Source organism: Strix aluco, chromosome 6 (assembly GCF_031877795.1).
Source record: "Strix aluco isolate bStrAlu1 chromosome 6, bStrAlu1.hap1, whole genome shotgun sequence".
NCBI lineage: Eukaryota > Metazoa > Chordata > Aves > Strigiformes > Strigidae > Strix > Strix aluco.
In genome coordinates, this window is record NC_133936.1 from 44018647 (window position 1) to 44036509 (window position 17863).

The following is a 17863-nucleotide window of genomic DNA, read 5'->3' on the forward strand; positions in this document are numbered from 1 at the left end:
CAGCCTCTGCTGGGCGGGCGGGCGGGCGGGGCGCGCAGGCGCGGCGGGCCGGGGGGGTGGGGTCCCGCTGCCGCTGCCGCCGCCGCCGCCGCCGCCGCCATGAGCGTGGTGCTGAGGAACGCGCAGCGGGCCGTGTCGGTGCGTCGCTCCTCGCTCCGCCGCGCTGTCTGCGCCCTGCGGGCCGCCCTCGGCGTCTCCCACTTCGACGTGGGGCTGATCTGCGCCGGTAACGACTTGATGCGGCGCCTGAACGGCGCGTACCGGCAGTGCCCGGAGCCCACCGACGTCCTCTCCTTCCCCTTCCACCAGGTGTCGGCGGGGGAGCTGCCGCGACCGCTCAGCCGCGACGAGTACAACCTGGGGGACATCTTCCTGGGGGTAGAGTACATCCACCAGCAGTGCTGCGACACCGGGGAGGACTTCGACAGCGTCCTGGCGGTGAGCCCCGCCGCGGCCAACGGTGCCCCGGCCTCGCACTGCGGGGAGGGACAGTTGGGCGGTGTCCTACGGGGGCGCGGGAGCAGCTGCTGCGTTCCCGGCCGGGCTAAACGAGAAGGTGATGGTCATAGAATCACCGAATCCTCTGGGTTGGAAAAGCCCTTGAAGCTCCTCCAGTCCAACCATGAACCTCACCCTGACCGTTCCCAACTCCACCAGATCCCTCAGCGCTGGGTCAACCCGACTCTTCAACCCCTCCAGGGATGGGGACTCCCCCCCTGCCCTGGGCAGCCCATTCCAACGCCCAACAACCCCTTCTGCAAAGAAATACTTCCTAAGAGCCAGTCTGACCCTGCCCTGGTGCAGCTTGAGGCCATTCCCTCTTGTCCTGGTGCTTGTTCCTTGGCTCAAGAGACTCATCCCCCCTCTCTGCACCCTCCTTTCAGGGAGTTGTAGAGGGCCATGAGGTCTCCCCTCAGCCTCCTCTTCTCCAGACTAAACCCCCCCAGTTCCCTCAGCCGCTCCCCATCAGACCTGTGCTCCAGACCCTGCACCAGCTCCGTTGCCCTTCTCTGGACACACTCGAGTCATTCAATGGCCTTTTTGGAGTGAGGGGCCCAAAACTGAACCCACTCATCGAGGAGCGGCCTCACCAGTGCCGAGCACAGGGGTCAGATCCCTTCCCTGTCCCTGCTGGCCACACTGTTGGTGATACAGCTTACCCTGAAAGGTTAACTCTTGGTGTTTTAAAGCTTGTTTCTTTTAACCGGTGAGTCAGGATGCTACCCGATCTTTCTCGGTTTGTGAGCAGAGTCCCGGCTTTTCCCCGCTGGTTCCTGGCAGGACGCGGTTAGCCCTGGGCACCCCTCGCACCCCGGTTCGCGCAGGGCAGGGGGACCAAGGCTCCCTGCCAGCACGGGGGTCACCTTGATAACGCGTGTGGCTTGTTGTCTCTTCACCTAGGTGACGGCAGCCCACGGGTTGTGCCACTTGCTTGGCTACCAGCACAACACCCAACCCGAGTGGCAACAGGTACGGCGATGCCCTGGAGCTGGGAAGGCGTGCGGTGTCCCGCCCGTGTCGGGCCGTTCCCGGGTGGGAAGCCTCTCGCAGTCTCCCGTGACGGGGAACCTGCGGGTCCGGCCCCGGGCAGCGGTGGCTGGCGTCGATGCTGGCCCGGCCGCGGAGCGCGGAACCGGCGGCGCTGACCGCGGCTTCTCCCCCGCAGATGTACCAGAAGGAGGTGGAGATCCTGGAGGAGCTGAACCGCCTCACCGGCGCCCGCCTCCGGCCCCTGACCGCCGGCCTCTTCTGAAGGAGCCGGCCGGGGGACGCCGCGCCCGCCGCTTCCCGCCCCCCCCCCGCCCGCACCGAGGGGCCGGGCCGCCGCCGGGGCCGCCCCCAGACGTGTCGCGGCGCGGGGATGGCGGCGCAAGGCCGCGCCCGCCGCCTGCCGCCGGTGCTGCTGCTGGGCCTGGCCGCCCTCGCCCTGCCGCCGCCCGCCGCCGCCCAGCCGCCGCCCGCCGCCCTCCGTGCCGGCCACGCCGCCTCCTCGCTGCCCGCCGCCGCCGCCGCGCCACGCACCAGGTGAGAGGCGGCGCCGCCGCAGCCACCGCGGGCCCCGGCCGGGCCGCGCCTGGGCGGCAGCCACCCCCCGGGCCAGCCCCAGCGCGGCCCCGAGCCGGTCCTGCCTGCCGAGGGCAGCCCCTGCCGCCCCCGGGACCCTCCTGGCGTCGCGGGCCCCGGCGTGGTGCCCCGAGGGACCGGCGGGGCCCCCGGAGCCATCGGCTGGTGGGTACGTGAGGGTCCTCCTTCCCCTGACGGGGCTGTTGGGGTCGTTTCTGGAGGATGCCGCTGTCAGAGGTGTCCGGGGGCTTTTCTGCTCTGAGCGTGGCCTGGGGACCCCCGCCCGGTGGCAGGTGACGCGCACCCTTTCCCCCCGTCCCTCCTGAACGCGTCCTCCCGCCTTCGTGTTCGGCTCACAGGAGTTCGCCTGAGTAACGTGCCAGTTATTTCACCATTCTCACCACACACCCCGTTACCCTCAGGATGAGCAGCACATCTGAGGGGTTCACTCCTTGGCCCCCCGCATCCCACCCCGCCACAGGAAGGGCGTGTGGCACGTGCCACCTTGGTGACATCCCACCAGGAGACACCGATGCTCTCCCCAGCCCCTGCACCACGCACTGCTCTGCCTTCCCCTCCCTTCATCCCCTCCCATCTTCTGAGTACCACAACCTCATGAAAGAGGAAGTTTCCATCCCAATAAAGTTGCATCACATGATCGTGGGGTTAAAAAAAAAAAAACACATGTAAAAGTTTTAAACTTCCCAAAGTAACTACATTGCTTTGTCCTCCCCAGATACCTTTTATATGATGTAAATCCTCCTGAAGGGTTCAACCTTCGCAGAGATGTCTACGTTCGCATTGCTTCCCTTCTAAAGACCTTGCTGAAAAATGAAAACTGGGTGTTAGTTCTGCCTCCCTGGGGACGCCTTTATCACTGGCAGAGCCCTGACATCCTTCAGGTCCGCATCCCTTGGGCCAACTTCTTCGATCTCCCAAGCCTCAACAGGAACATCCCTGTCATTGAATATGAGCAGTTCCTTGCAGGTAGAGTATGGAATTGTACAATCTACAGTTGACTAAATATTTGAGGTGGTTTCTTGATGGGTTTATTCTTATATGTGCTTTTATCCTTATATGTGAAATAAAAAAAGGTGGCGAGAGGCGGGATGGGAAAGAGTTGTGCGGAGTGACAAACCACTAGAATGAAGTAACCCAATTATTTGGCAGCTCGTTTGATGTAGCACCGTCAGCCCCTCGACTTCCTAGGGACCCCGGAGAAAGACAGTTAATGCCTGTGGTTAAAGTCACAGGTACTTCTGCATAATTCTGGCTGTAGTAACAACCCTGTAAGGAGAGAGAGTCAGCCTGCAGCTCTCTGTTGAACTACAGACAAGCCACCTTTTTCTGGAGGTGGTTGGACAGTAAAAGCTGTACAGTGGGTTCTCCAGTGAACTTACTATTTCATCGTCGATGCTGCACATAACTCAAAATACTTATCCCCTGCTTTTTGTATACAAAATGGTATATAAGAGAAGGACTTTCACTAAGAATATGGAAACCATGAAGTTGGTTCCTTTAGGATTTAATGCAATGTTGAGCTAATTGCCAAATGCCAGAATCTGCAGCAGTGTCACAGGTTTTTCATCAAAGGACATAAAGGTGACCAAAGGTCACACCTCTGCAAAGATCTCTGAAGGGATCAGTTGTCCCTTACCTTTCAGGAGAAAGCATTTACAAACCCTGAAATGTAGGGGAAGAAGGGCTTGTGCTTGTCATTTGCTTGGAGGTGCTCTTCCCATAGCAGCTACCTCCAGCACTGAAAACCTCTGTGCTTCATGGTGTGGTTTATCCAGCTTTTAAATTTACATTTCCGTGGCAATTCAGTTCTGTTTGGCACATTAAATCCTGCGTGGCTGGGTGGCAGAAGCAGGTTGTCACATCCCCTGACCCTTTTGGCTTTTCTGGCTTACACAGGACGCCCTTTTCTTTTTTATAGGGAAAACAGGGAAGAGAGAGAGTAGTGTAGCGTTGACATTTCTAGCAGATTTGTAACTGCAAGTAATGCCGATTCATACGTTTATCATGTGTTTTTTCACGCTCACAAATGCTTTGCTTTGCCTTCTACTCAGAGTCAGGTGGGCCCTTTATTGAACAGATTTATGTCCTACAAGGCTACGCAGAAGGATGGAAAGAAGGAACGTGGGAGGAAAAAATAGATGAAAGGCCATGCATTGATCAGCTTATGTACTCCAGAGACAAACACGAGTACTACAGGTAACATCTCGCAGTCCTTGCAGTATTCTTTTTAGTTGTATTCAATGAGACAGACTAACAGAGCAGAGTTGTACGGTTGTTGTAGTGTTGTCTGTGAATCTCTGGATGCTTGGGGTTCACTTGGTTTTTAAAACTCCATCAATCGTATACTGGTACTAGAAGATCTAATTTTAGAAAGTTGTTGTTTCACACAAAAACAGTATAAAGGAGCTGGCTGGTTTATTTACGTGATGTATGATCTTTTTAGGGTGTACTGTTTATGTGTTTCATTATATATGTCATTCATTTAAAATACAAGCCTGTGAACCAGTATTTTGTGTTCCTTTTCAGGGGATGGTTCTGGGGTTACGAGGAAACGCGGGGCCTAAATGTCTCTTGTTTGTCTGTCCAAGGATCTGCCTCTATCGTGGCTCCCATCCTTTTGAAGAACACTTCAGCACAGTGAGTTGCCTTGTATTACTATTTGGTGTTGTACTGCGTGCTCACAAACCCATTGCCAGGTGGGAGGAGCAGGGGGACCTTACAGGTTATGTCTCACTGTTGTCATATTTCATCGCTGAGTTAGTGTAATCTATTAAAATAATTACAAAAGGAATTTACACTGTAAGAAGCGCCCAACTGTAAGTTAGGTTAAATGCTGCAGTGCTAAAACCTAAAAGGAGATAGCCTTGAGCTCCTTCATATTCTCTCTCAGGTAGCTAAATGTCCTTGCCACCCTGTGTTTACCTTTCCTGCCTTTATCCTTCGATGCTGGGTCAAGAGGGAACAAACAGAGTGGAATCAGTGTTTCCCAAGCTCACGTCTCAGATCGCGAGGTGCAGTGCCTGGTCTCCTGTGACGTCCATCCTCAATAGTGTGAGCTGGGTTCAGAGAAAGCAAGCAGCATGTTTTGTCTTTCTGCTCTGAGACGCCACTAGGATGATCAGAGGAAAGGAAAGCTCTTATATGAGAGGTGGAGCACGCTTACATTATCCCAAGAGCAAAGTATTTCCAGTCAGCTGTGACCCTGTAGGAAGAGAAGACATCGTAGCAAAGCAAAAGCTGCTGGGGTGCAGGGGAGAACAGGAAGAGGAAATAATCACTGTCCATGAATGCATCAGGGGAATAAATCCATAGGAGAGACACAGACTCTGTGAGCTCAAGTGCAGTTTTGCTATGAGAGCAAAAACATCCAAAAGTTTGACATCAATATGATTTAATTGAAAATGAGATGAAGGTTCCTCTAAGCAGAGCAGTGGGGATCTGTAGTACCTCCTGCTGGGAGCAGAGGAAGCAAGTCCTGGTTTTTAACAGGGATGTTGTTCTCTTTGTAGGAGTTATACCAGAATCTTTGCCAGTGACAGCAGAAAACTGGATTAAATATGCCATAGAGGTCTCCATGTTTAGCCCTACAGTGAACTTTTTCATGGCAACTGTCAAAGGTCTAGCGATGAGGAAAGTCAAGAGAAAAATTAGGAGTGGTGCCCGAGTATTCCTAACACTCAGACAAGGTGCTTTATACACAAGATCACATTTCTCAGATCCAAGTACAAAGAAGTACCAACATAAGAGATGCAAGGGCAGCTACAGTGTTCATGTTAAAACTAGTGGTTCATGTTAAAGTCAATCTAGTTTAGTGTGTGAAATCCAAGAGTGGCTAAAATCAGATGTCTGGGGGAAAGTATAAGAACTGGGCAAGTGTGTGTAATGCCTCCCCTGAGTCCTGTCACACCCTTCAGATTTGTGATCGTAGGGACCTTCTGAGCCAAAAGTGATCTTCTGTATCCTTCAGTGGGTCCACGGATCTGTGCACGCTTCCCTTGGAACCTCCATGCACGCTGTTAGCATCCACAAAATCTGGGGACAAGACCAAAAGGTTTTGCACCTTAACTGTGCATCCCATGAAAATCCACCTCCTTCTGTAACTCCTACCTGCAAGTTTCATCTAATGTTCCCTAGTTCATGTAGTGGAACAGCTCTTCCATATTCACCTCCATGCACGATTTTACATTTCTCTATCCTGTTCTCCCTCAGTTGTCTCCTCTGCAGTGTGAAGAGTCCTGGCTTCGTTAGTTGTTCTTCGCGTGAAAGCCATTCCGTGCCTTTGGTTACCCTCACTGCCATTCTCTGAACCTTCACAGTTCAGCTGGACCCTGCACACGGAGTGCAGGTAAACCCATTACCTAGTGGTGCAGTGACATGCCCTGTTTAGTGCTCTCTTCTTTTTCTGGCCATTCCTGATATACAAGTTCCCCTTTTTGACCTCTGATGAGTGTTGCCTTGATGTTTTCATCAAACTGTCCTCATTCCTGAGCATCGATGGTAAGCATAGAGCCCTCTAGTTGAAGCTAGTATTTTTTTTCCTAGATGCACTCCTACATTAGATTTTATTGGCCAGTCGTCAGACTTCTCTAATTCTTCACAACTGGCCTTTGTCTTTGCTGCTCTGAGCAGTTTAAAGTGATCAGAAGGCTGTGTCACCTCAAAGTTCATGCCCTGTTGTAGGTTGTTCAGGAATACAGTGAAACGCAGATCCCTTCCACCTGTGACCCCCTTCTACAATGGGAACTGGACGTTTATCCCCGTCTAAACTCTTTTTTAATCTGTGCAAGGACCTCCCCTTGTGTGCCATTTCTGTTAAGTTTTCTTAAAAGCCTTTAACGAAGGCTGTCAGGAAATCCTGGTAGACAATGTCAGTGAGGTTTCCCTTACCTGCATGTGTGCTTATGTCTTCAGACTACTCTGGTTGTTCAGAGTTCAAAGCTCCATGCTGATACTTTCCCAATTTACTTTAGGTATCCATTTACTTCTGTTTTTTATAATGGTTGCTATTAAGTTGTCCAGTACTGACATCAGGTTTGGTGCTGTGTTGCATCTCAGACCTCCCCAAGTGCATTTTTAGAAAATTGACATCACATTTGCTGTGTTGCAGTTCTAAGAGAGGTGTTGCATACCAGAATTAGTGGCACAGCTGCTTCCTCCTTGAGTTCCTTGACAAGTGTTGGGTGAATACCGCCTGGTGTTGGCCATTTGTTGGTTCATTTTGTCTGGTTGTTCCGTTGCTAGACACTTCTTGTGGAGACTTTGGTTTGAGACACATCCTCTGTAAAATATGAATCTTCCCAGTTCCTCCACCTGGCACACAGCTACAAAAGACTTAGGTAGCTGTTTCTGTCATGATGTTACTGTCTCCAAGTGCTTGTTAAGCCTTTGATTCCCTTTTTCTTTGGAAGAAAGATCTGTCATTAGATTGAAGGCCTTTATTTCTTGTCGCTCAAATTCTTTTTTGACCTTCTTTATTGTCTTTTTCTGTTTAAATTCCTGGAGTTTATGAGCCTTTCTGTTTTCTTCACTAGTACAGTACTTCTGCATTTTTGCATAGTCCCCTTTTTGAAACTGAATGCAACTGCAGCAGCTTTCCTTTGGGCATTGTTGATCCAGTAGGATGTTGAAGATGCGTATGTTTATGACCACAGTCAGAGAGTATCTCTTTCACTGTGAGATTTTGGTCTGTGCCTTGCTGCTGCTCAAGACGTTACCAGGAGCTACTCCCTGCTCACTTGGCTCATGGAACTGTCTTTGACACTGTCTCAAACTGAAGTTGCTTGGTCACGTCCTGCTATGACACTTGCCCAGCCTACCTGGGGATAGTTGAAATCTCTCCAGTGGCTATGGTCACTCGTGTACCACGGCCTCTCTGATCTCCTGTATTGCCCTTTTGGCCAGACAATCAGTTGTGTGGTCCTAATACTGTATTATTAGTCTTCAGGTGTGGTCACCTATAGGAATATTCTTGATACATTTAGATTATTAATCTAATTTCACCTCCAAGCTTCTTGTTAATGCAGTGCTGCTTCTCTACCAGCAGAGTCTAGTCTATTTTCCAGATTATTTGTAGCCTTATGTGCAGGTGTCCAGCTGATGCTCAACAGTGATAATCTAAAGTTGATTGGTTATTTGCTTCTACTCATTTTAGTAGAAGAAGGTCCGGATAATGACTTTGACTCCCTTCAGCAGAAGCATTTCTCTGTGTGTTTGCTCATATTCAGTGTGCTCACATCCCCTGCGCTCTTGAACACTCAGAACTCTCAAAATCTCTTCTGCTTCTTAGTACGTGGACAGTGCAGTTGTGTTTCCAGTACACAATCCTGAACTGTGCGTATTTTTGAAAACCATGGGCTGTTTTCATGTTAGTGAAAAATTTTCATTTTAAAATTTGTGCTTAGTTGCTAACGCATGTTTTTGTAGTGCCTACGTGTTCTTTGATCTGTTGTTTTACTGTAGGACATTTTATTCCACACGTGGAGAATACCTTCTCTGGTTTTGCTTTTGTGAGCGTGACTCCTGCTTCCTCCAAGGGGCTGTGACGTGCTCCGAGGCTGAGCATCATCTCATAGGTCACTTCTCCCCTTTGGGTCACTCTCCCCATTGGCAGCCTTATTTCTCCAGCAGCAACTACTGTGAGGACTGTGTGAGGGATTATTAATGCTTGTTTGTGTTTAACTGCCGGAATTAAGAGTACCATTTATTAAGGAAGAGAGCAGGAACATGCAGTGGCAGAGTTCCCCTTTCTCCCCAGCAGGCTTTGGGTGACAGTTTGCTTTATACAGAACAGACTGGCAGCTATCCCTCATTCCCCGTGCTCCCTTTGCAAACAGATCATAGTCTGTGCTTTATCCTGGCAACTGTATAAAGAAACTTCGTAATGTAAATTATATTCCTAAGGGAACTGCACTCAGTTTTACAATTTTTAATAGGTCAGTGATGTTAGACAGAGCTGAAAACCTTCTTCATGACCACTACGGAGGGAAAGATTATTGGAATGTGAGTATTTTCCAGTTAGCTTCTCTAGACTTTCTACTTGGTTCTGATAAAAATTCAATAACCGGTATGTGCTTCGGCTTTGCTTCGGGTTTCTTTTCTTGAAAGTTAACTTGTGTCTTATGTTTCAGCAGCGTATGCTAACGATGGTCTTCAGGTCGCTGTGAATTAATGTCATGCAGGAGTTTGTCCTGGTGCCTTAGTGCTACAGAGCGTGGCGTTTAGAAGGACCTCCCCTGTGCAACACACGTGCAGTCAGAAGGGAACTGCCTTTGTGCAGTTGCTTGTCTAGTCAGCCTCAAGATGAGACTTTTCAAAAGAATTCCCAAAAGTGCTCACTATTGTCCTAACTTGTCCCTGTTGGCTTTGATGTCAAAATTCCCATGGGTTTCAAGGTAACGCTGAGCACTTTGGGAGACCTTTGGAGCACTTTGATCTGATGGTAAAATAATTCCTAGGGGGGAAGTTTTAAGACAAAGGTTGCAGGAAAACAGAACGCAATATGGAGTGCTTGATATAATCAACATCTCTAAGAGAAAGTGACTCTCATGATATTATGAAAGAAGTTACATAGACCTCAGCCCTGTAAGATGCAAACATCTGGCTATTCACTTGGTCTATGGCATATTTTTCAGAAACGCACCAAGCAATAGTTTGCTAACTATGAATTTTTCATTGAGAGTGAGTTTCCAAACAGAGAAATGCAACCCACGTATCATTTCTGAGTCTTGACTTGTAGTCCTGTAAAAGCAGACTATGAAGTCCATATGGATCCATAACATGCATTTCTTACAGTGGCACTTTAAACATTGTCTCAACAACTTAAACTTCTCTCAAAATTATTTAAAACTTTCTGAAAAATATTCTTCCTTATTTCAATTTTAACTATCTGCATGATTTTTGGTTGTTGTTTTTTTCTTAATAACTCTCTGGATAACATCTGAGGTTCTTTATAAATCTTGCTAACAGATGCCCTCTTGTCTCAAAGAAGCTTTTTAATTGTAACAAGCCAGCTTCCTTATGTAACCAACCTATGTCTTTGGTATCCAAAAATGTTCGAATTTAATATTGAGCCACATTGCTTTCACTGTTGTCACCATTCTTGCCTAGGCTTCCCTACCGCTGCAAGCTGAAAGGTATTGTTTTGGGATTCTTAATGGTTGAATGACCACGGAGCAGGAAAGACCTCCCAAAATGGTTTAGACACAACTGTTGAATCCCTTGAAGAGCGTCAGTGTGGCACACAGACCATATGAGCGCTTTACCATCTCTATGGAAGCAGAAAATTCTCTAAGGACAACTCTAGAAAAGCCAGGAGTTCTGTGTCTGGTTTCACCATTTGGAGGGGGCCCGTCTTAAAGAATTAGAGGATCAGTACCATTAATTCAATTCATGTACACAAAAGGCAGCATAACCAGCACTGATTGTGTTTGTTTGCTTGTTTGTCTTCCTAAACTTAGAATCACACAAAAATTTAGGTGGGGAGGTGCCTTGGCAGCCCTGCCTCCAGGTTTGCACTCCAGAACTTGATCTGGTGGTTTGGGGCTGCGTCCAGCTGAAGGTGGAAGGTCCCCACGGGTGGAGATCTGTCACCTTTCTGGGGCCTGGCTGGTGGCTATGCCACTCTTGTGGGCAAGAGGTTTTGCCTGATACCCAAACAAAAGTTGCCTTGCTGCAGCTTAGGCCCGTGGCTTCTTGTCTTTTTCCATGCAGCTCTGAGAAGCATCTCTCCCTTCTCTGTCGTTTATTTCTTTGCAGACAGAAAGGGAGAAGAAGCCAACCTTGGAGGTAATTGGAAAGGGTGACAATATCACACGTGCAGGTTTGAAACATATACTTTAAATACGAGGATAACCAGATACAGAGAGCATCCACTTCAGAAAGTGTATCAGTGGAGGTTCACACATTCATCTGTTTTCTCTTTTACATATGCTGTTGCAAAACAAGTGTTCATCCAGAACAGCTGCTGTCAGTGCCTTGTGCCCAGGAAGAACTTGGCACAGCATCCTCTGTGGGTGCCAAACATGCCGTGGCAATCACGCAGTCTGTCGGGGTGAAGTTTAGAGGTGTTTGACACCAGCATAGCATTCGAAGATGTTTATTGTCCTCCCCAGTGCACTGCACTGCCATGGGTTGTGTACAGCTTTGGTGCCTCTTGGGCATACTGTGCTCTTCGCATCTTGGGTAAGGTCGCCAGTGACTTGACTCGACGGGATCGTAGTGTGTTGACATAGTACATAAAGGAGGGAAAATATCTCTTCCTGAACTGCAGCGTGACTGTTCTGCAGCAGACAGCGTGTGCACCTTCCCTTAATGTAAATGTTTTGCTGGAGAACTTGGGATGGGATTAAAAAGCTGATCTCTTTAAAGATGCTAGAAGAGCAGGCTCTGTACTTCCATTAAAATTTAGAAGTGCGTGGATCTCCAGCTACCAGTGTGGTGGATCTTACAGAAGACTAAATTGTTGTGTGTCTTGTTGAATGATACGGAGGAGGAACCAGGTCAACCACAGTGAGTTTGGCATATGGAGAAATTGCTGCTCTGGGAAGGGGTGAAGAAAGGCTGGCAGATTCGAGTTCTGTCTCTTTGCTAGAGCAAGGCAAAGGCGATGGGTGCGGCTGTGTCTTGGAGTACCAGTAATGCTCTGCCTGGCTTCTCCGCCGTGTAGACTCTCTCCACTGTGGGCTACACCGTGCTGAGAGATGAGAGCCCTTTGGAAATTGAAGTGTTTTCGTTGCACCTTCTTTGGTGCCCGTCCCATGACAGACTACAGACTTGTATAAAATCAAGAATTAGACCAAATTACCAAGTGTCCTTTGTAAGCAGTGTAAGTCACATGGGATTTCCTTAGTTCTGGTGCCTGTTAATAAGAAGGCTGTGTGTGAGTGTGCAGTGGTAACTGCATCACAGTATCTTTGAAAGAGGTTATTATCCACGAGTGAAGGAAATAATTCCTTTTTCATCACTTTTCTGCTGAATTTGATAGGAGTGTCTATGGCTGGATGCCTGATTCTTTTAAGCAGGTTTTGTTCTTACAGGTGTTTCGCAAGCTAGTCTTTGCCCAGCTTTTGTTTCCAAAGGTGAAGTACATTGCTAGAGTGTTTAATTTTTTAAATAACTCCAGTCTACTCTGTACACCTCTGCATACAGACAAGGTCAGCCAAGTATGCTGGTTATAAATGTGCTAACGATTAGGATTAAACAGTTAAAGCTCAGATGAAAGGTTAGAAATTGCTGCTTGTAGCACTGCATGGATGTATCGGAAGTAACCCCGTCCTGGAAGCTCTGTGTATGCAAAACTATCTCCATTTAGTCATTTTTAGCTCTCCCTTTTTTTTTTTTGACTCAGCATCTGCTGTTATTCCAACAGACCCGTCGGAGCATGGTGTTTGCTAAACACCTCCGTGTAGTGGGAGACGAGTTTAGAAACAAATATCTTCAATCCACGGATGAGGCAGACAGGACTCATTACAAGGAGGACTGGACACAGATGAAGGTAAAACGATAACAGTCTGCTTCCCATAACAAATAAGTTTTTTCTTTTGTTTTATTTGTGTACTCCTGGCTGTACACTGCAGGGAATATTGGAAGATACGTGTGAATCTAGCTCTCCCTGCTCAGATCGAGGTGGACGTGCATGTTCCTACTGTACCCTCTTCTCCCTGTGTGACAGGAGTTAATGCAGTCTGTTGAGATGTGGCTGCCTGGTTCTGGGTGCCAGATTTATCTTACCCTTGTTTCACTAAAGGAAACTTGTATTTTTCCTTGTATTCAGCATCATCTGTGGGTATAAAGTTCAGCTGCAAGCTGCTAGTTGTGCAGGTCAAGGAGAGCAATTTTTGCTTACAAAGATTTTGCACTCTAGTTTCTCTTGTGTAATACACCCAAGATCGAAATGTTGCAATAAGTGTCCCAAAATACTGCCAATCCATGCCTTAAAATTACTTTATGAGCTAGAGTAATTCAGTGCCTTATCCAGAGATTGGGCATTCAGGCCTTTTCAGTGTGAATGAATAGTGGTGCTTTCAAGTTTTAAAGTTGATTGATCTTTCTCTCCTAGGTTAAGATGGGCACAGCTCTAGGTGGTCCATACCTTGGGGTTCATCTCAGAAGGAAAGACTTCGTTTGGGGTCACAGAGAGGACGTGCCTTCCCTGCAAGGAGCAGTAAAGAAAATCCGCAGCCTCTTGGAGACGCATAAACTTGAAAAAGTTTTTGTAGCCACTGATGCTGTCGAGGAGGGTAGGCAGATTATAGTCAGTTTAAGATTGATAACTTTTGACAATGAGAGCAGCAATTACCACTTTGTTTTTATAAATGACTGAAAAGTTCTTTCCTTCCGGCTTGAACAGCTGGTATCCAACCGTTCATTTGGTATTTCCCATAGGAGGTTTGATGGTCTCTACAGTGGGAAGTCGGGAATGGAATTTGCCTGTTCCTCCTCCTCTTCCTTCCATCCCACCTTTTTTTCTTAGCGTTTCAGAGACTCTGGGACATGCAGGTGGGAAGTCTCACACCCAGCCTTCCCCCCCTTGGCTGCCCCCAGCACCAAACTGGTGGTGTGGACCTGGCTGTGTGTGGCCAGCGTTTAGAAACCCCCAGCAGTGGGCTTCCCCCCTCCCCAGCCTTATCCCAGGCCTGTACCTCCCCCCCAGTAATATCCAGGGGCCTGTTTCGATGCATGATGTTAGAATAACCCTGCAAGGCATGGCATCTGCAACAACTCACCTAAGTTTTTCTGTCAAGAAAGGCCTCTTGGGCCACCTAGCCTATAGGATTAGACAGCGAGGCTGGTGGTAGCATCTGTTCTACCCTTGGCAGGCTTCCCCAGCCCCTCAGAATTGCCCCCCTTGGCACCGCGTCTCTGCCCCACTGGCTCCCCCCATGCCTACAATACTCTGACATTTGGAAAACGTGTTGTAAAATTTGTAGGCAGAGTTTGGTTTCGCTTGCTTCGTAACTGTTCACCCAGGGTTTCCTTAAACGCTTACATTTTATGCCAGCAGCGAGTTGCTCTTTATAATGTAAAACTAAATTTGCATCTTTCCCTTTTTCAGAGATTGAATTGCTCAAGCAACTACTGCCTGAGATGGTGAGGTTTGAACCCTCTTGGGAGGAGCTGGAACTCTACAAAGATGGGGGCTTGGCCGTGATTGACCAGTGGATCTGCGCCCATGCAAGGTAGCCAGTTGGGCTTTGAGGAGCCAAATCTTACTGTTCTCACTGTCACAAAACTGAACATTGTTTTTTGACCCAGATAGAGTTGTATACAAATCATATAAGACATGATATTATAGAATTGAGATATATATAATAGAGAATGGTTATATTGTGTATATATAATATATATGATAATTTCATATCATATAATTTCGTATATGAACGTTAAAGTTCATTGGACTGAAATCAACTACTTGCCTTTTAAGAAACTGGCCCCCTTCACAAACCTGTTCTGATTTTTTCACAGGTATTTTATAGGCACCTCAGTTTCAACGTTTTCCTTCCGGATCCATGAGGAAAGGGAGATCTTGGGATTTGATCCAAAAACAACTTACAACCGCTTTTGTGGTGAAAAAGAGAAAAACTGTGAGCAGCCAACTCACTGGAAAATTGTATACTAAAATACAGAGAAATCCAAGGACTGCAATACTGATGAGCTCAAAAGAATAAGGAAAAACTACGGGGAGATACCTCCCGTCGTTCAAACTACAACTCAGTCCTCTACCCTCTCCTCGGCGTTTACTTGACATTTGGGGTTTGAAGTACAAGCAATAGTCATCTTCTTAGTCAGGCATTGATGGCAGTGAGAAAAATGAAGTCAGGCTGGGATCCAGTTCTCAGCATAGCTGGGATTACAGGACAATACCAGACACTGCAGTTGAGACTTGAAAGGCAAAACTTTGTCCTGAAACTGAGTAACAAATGAAGTCAGTCACGGGTTTCTTTGGACTTCTGAGGAAGACAAGGAACAGTTTTAACTTTTACAAATGTAACACAGCTGTGATCTGTACTGCATTTCTGTCTTTACTTTTTGTTCTGATCAGTGTTCGCCTCTCTGATTGCAAAAAATACATCTTGGTTTTGTAACCTGCACTATGTGAGCTGCAGATTGTGCATAAACTCTGCTGTTCCTTGGGGGAGTCTTCCCTTCTCAGATAGTAATTTATGAACATTCAAATTGCCAGGGCGAGATAAAAGAAGAGGAGGTGGTGTTTCTACCTGAACACCAGCTGCTTCTGATAGCAGTCTCAGTGGGCCTGTGCTGAGAGAGGCACAAAGATGGGGCTTAGGTTGGTAAAAGAAAGCTTGTTCCTTCTTACGTTTTACATTCACAAAGGAAACTTTTTTTTTTTCCCCCCCATCATTCTCCCAAAGGCCTCCCAGCAGTTGGACTGATGCAAAAGTCAGCACCCTTTTGGGATCAGCCAGCCACTGAATTCAGGGGTGCTTTGCCTGGGAGTGTGCTAAAAGGCCTTTCAGCTTTCCACATCCCTTAAATGCATCGTCCCAGTAATTTGACAAATGAATTTTCTGCATTTCTGCTTTCAGTTTATACAAGGGAGTAAACTGAGGACAGTCGCAGACAGCAAAGGTCACAGGGCCTCGAGATAAGGTGTGTAAGCCCTGGCAGCTGGGCACCTTGCAGGTGAGGTGGTGCTCTGAGGGAGGCGGCTGGCTGGTGCTACAGGGGAAGAGCCCTGCGGGAGGTGGAGGGAAAGCGTGACTCCCGTTTGAGGAGGGGTTTGTACGAGTACCAGGTCTAGCTCTTGCAGTCTCCCGCTACGTAGAATTGACTGCTCCGTTCTGTGCTTCAGGTGGGTCTTTTGCCCTGCAGGTCAGCATGGCTCTGTTAAGCGGGAGAAACCTTTTTCCAGAAGTGGACTAGGAGACAGATTTCAAAAGGGGAAGCAGACATTTTTCCTTCAAGTCAGTTTTACCAGATTACCTCTGATAGCTGTCCCTTCACCTGCTCTTTCCTCTTGGCTTGAGCAGGAACATACACAACCCTCCTGCACTGTGCCATGGACATTTCACAGATGCTCCCAGACGAGGAGGTGGTTTCCTCCCGTGCAGCTGCAGTGGGAGCTGTGAAGTTTTCTCCGACAGCAGTAGCAGCAGCTCTTCTGTTCTTACCAGCTGTTTATTGTATCTCCGTGGAGTGGTTGAGCCTCTCTGGCAGCAAAGGGGGGAGCCCAGCATTCCAAAGCAGTGCCTTTTCCCACCAAGTCAAATGTCGTTTAGCCTGTGCGCCCTTTAAAGCGATGGTGGCATTTTATGTGTATTGTATACCTCATTCAGAAAAATAAAAAGCTTTGTAGCATTTTATGCGATGTGTCCATGCTTCTTCCTAACGGTGCATTTTGTCATCTCCCAGCTCCATAGCATCAGCCTCCGGTGTAGGAGGAGCTGCATGCCCCAAGAAGGTTTTTTCATGGTCTGTCCCATGAGGCGCTTCGTTAGCGAGCGTAGCCGGTGTTACCCTTCTTGGCACGGGGAGATGGCACTGGTAAACCTCGTTGCCCCCCACTGCACGAGGGATGTAGCCAAAGAGACAAGAGGCCAGAGGAAGGCCGCTAAAGCCAGCGGCAGCTGGAGTACAGGAGGAGAGGAGGGGAGAGTTTGGCTTTTTCAGCCTGGAGAAGGTGAAAGAGGGATCTGACTTGTCTTGCGCTACATAAAAGGGGTCTCAGGGAGGGCAGGGCTCTCTCAGAGGTGCACCGCAGAAGCCCGGGCGCAGCCGGCCACAAGGTAACTGGTGGTTGGGCACAAGGTGCAGTCTCTTGTGCCCAGGAGCTGCGCAGCCCGGGGACAGGGCCTGGAGGGGAGCGGTGGCTCTTCGGCTCTGCAGTTCCAGCCTCGCTGAAAGAGTCAAAGGCAGTGGAGGACAAGCTCACGTGCAGTAGGATGTCATTTCTATCCACCTTTCTGGCTCAAACAGAAAACGGGGATCAGAGCGATGAAAGCAGGGTGACAGCTCCCAGGGTGAAGGGTTTCCAACAACACCCCTTCCCCCTGAATCCCTGCCATCATCATAAAAAGCTGGAAGGGCGACAGCAGTGGGTGAAAGGGTGGGATTTGCTTCTTGTTTCTTAAATCCACAAGCTCTTGAGACATGACTATCTTTTAGCTTTGCAGTGACAACACATGTACTTACAACCACGTATGTACACAAATACATGCACAATGATGCATGTATACATGACCACAACACCTTTTATCTGGTAATCTGTACCCAAACATCTATTGCCCTGTAATTCCATACCTGCTGGTGTTCTACCACTGGCTGCTGTTTTCTGGATTGTAGAGCAGGGAATTGAGCAGAGCAGCCCTCGTTAGCCCATTGCACGGGAAAGCTGAGAAGACTTGTATCCTTGGCAGTAACTCTGTTACAGTTCATTTTTAGAGTAGATGAACTTACAGGATCAGTTCTGTCTCGGTGTGTAGTGGAGGAAGACACATTCATCAATGCAAAAACAAAAAGCAGAAGTTCTGCGAGATGCAAGAATAGCCACAGACAGTATCGCGACGGGTTTTTCTCTCCACCTTCAAGGACAGGCAGCATGTGTTTTTCGTCTGCTCCCATTCCACAGAGGAAGTTTTAAAGAGAGAGCGAAACCTGAAGCACAGCTGTGATCACGTCCTTTGCACAGCCATTGTAGGAGCCTGCTGTATTGGGTTTTTATTCCATAAGTCCTTTTTCAGCCCAGCCACTGAGCACCCTGGCTACCAGCATAGCCTTTTTGTCACAAGGTGGAGACAACAGACCAGTTTGTGACCAGCCC

The 17863-nt window shown here is 48.3% G+C and overlaps 2 protein-coding genes across 4 annotated transcripts; both read left to right on the forward strand.

Annotated features, from left to right (window-relative positions):
* Positions 1-82: 82 nt before the first annotated feature.
* On the forward strand, positions 83-1842 carry YBEY (ybeY metalloendoribonuclease). Of its 2 annotated transcripts, XM_074829926.1 has the most exons (4): positions 84-138; positions 310-438; positions 1402-1470; positions 1667-1842. In XM_074829926.1, the coding sequence occupies exons 1-4, from the start codon at positions 100-102 to the stop codon at positions 1751-1753; spliced, it is 324 nt and encodes a 107-aa protein (XP_074686027.1). In that variant the 5' UTR covers positions 84-99; the 3' UTR covers positions 1754-1842. The 2 variants fall into 2 exon arrangements, with proteins under 2 accessions (XP_074686026.1, XP_074686027.1); XM_074829925.1 differs by having other exon boundaries at positions 83-438.
* Positions 1765-16406, forward strand: POFUT2 (protein O-fucosyltransferase 2). 2 transcript variants are annotated; one of them, XR_012623879.1, is made up of 11 exons: positions 1765-2025; positions 2801-3051; positions 4137-4281; positions 4612-4722; positions 9018-9084; positions 12452-12577; positions 13142-13322; positions 14138-14261; positions 14548-14731; positions 15629-15693; positions 15916-16406. XR_012623879.1 is itself a non-coding variant. In XM_074829924.1 (10 exons), exons 1-9 carry the CDS (start codon positions 1862-1864, stop codon positions 14699-14701), a joined length of 1323 nt encoding a protein of 440 aa, XP_074686025.1. In that variant the 5' UTR covers positions 1765-1861; the 3' UTR covers positions 14702-14731; positions 15629-16406. The 2 variants fall into 2 exon arrangements, 1 of the variants encoding a protein (XP_074686025.1); XM_074829924.1 differs by having other exon boundaries at positions 15629-16406.
* The last annotated feature ends 1457 nt before the right edge of the window (positions 16407-17863 follow it).

Coding starts and splice junctions, on each gene's coding strand:
- YBEY (XM_074829925.1), top strand. CDS start 100: ATGAGCGTGGTGCTGAGGAACGCGCAGCGGGCCGTGTCGGTGCGTCGC. Junction 439..1,401: donor ACTTCGACAGCGTCCTGGCG/GTGAGCCCCGCC, acceptor CTCTTCACCTAG/GTGACGGCAGCCCACGGGTT. Junction 1,471..1,666: donor CCCAACCCGAGTGGCAACAG/GTACGGCGATGC, acceptor TCTCCCCCGCAG/ATGTACCAGAAGGAGGTGGA.
- POFUT2 (XM_074829924.1), top strand. CDS start 1,862: ATGGCGGCGCAAGGCCGCGCCCGCCGCCTGCCGCCGGTGCTGCTGCTG. Junction 3,052..4,136: donor ATATGAGCAGTTCCTTGCAG/GTAGAGTATGGA, acceptor CCTTCTACTCAG/AGTCAGGTGGGCCCTTTATT. Junction 4,282..4,611: donor GACAAACACGAGTACTACAG/GTAACATCTCGC, acceptor GTTCCTTTTCAG/GGGATGGTTCTGGGGTTACG.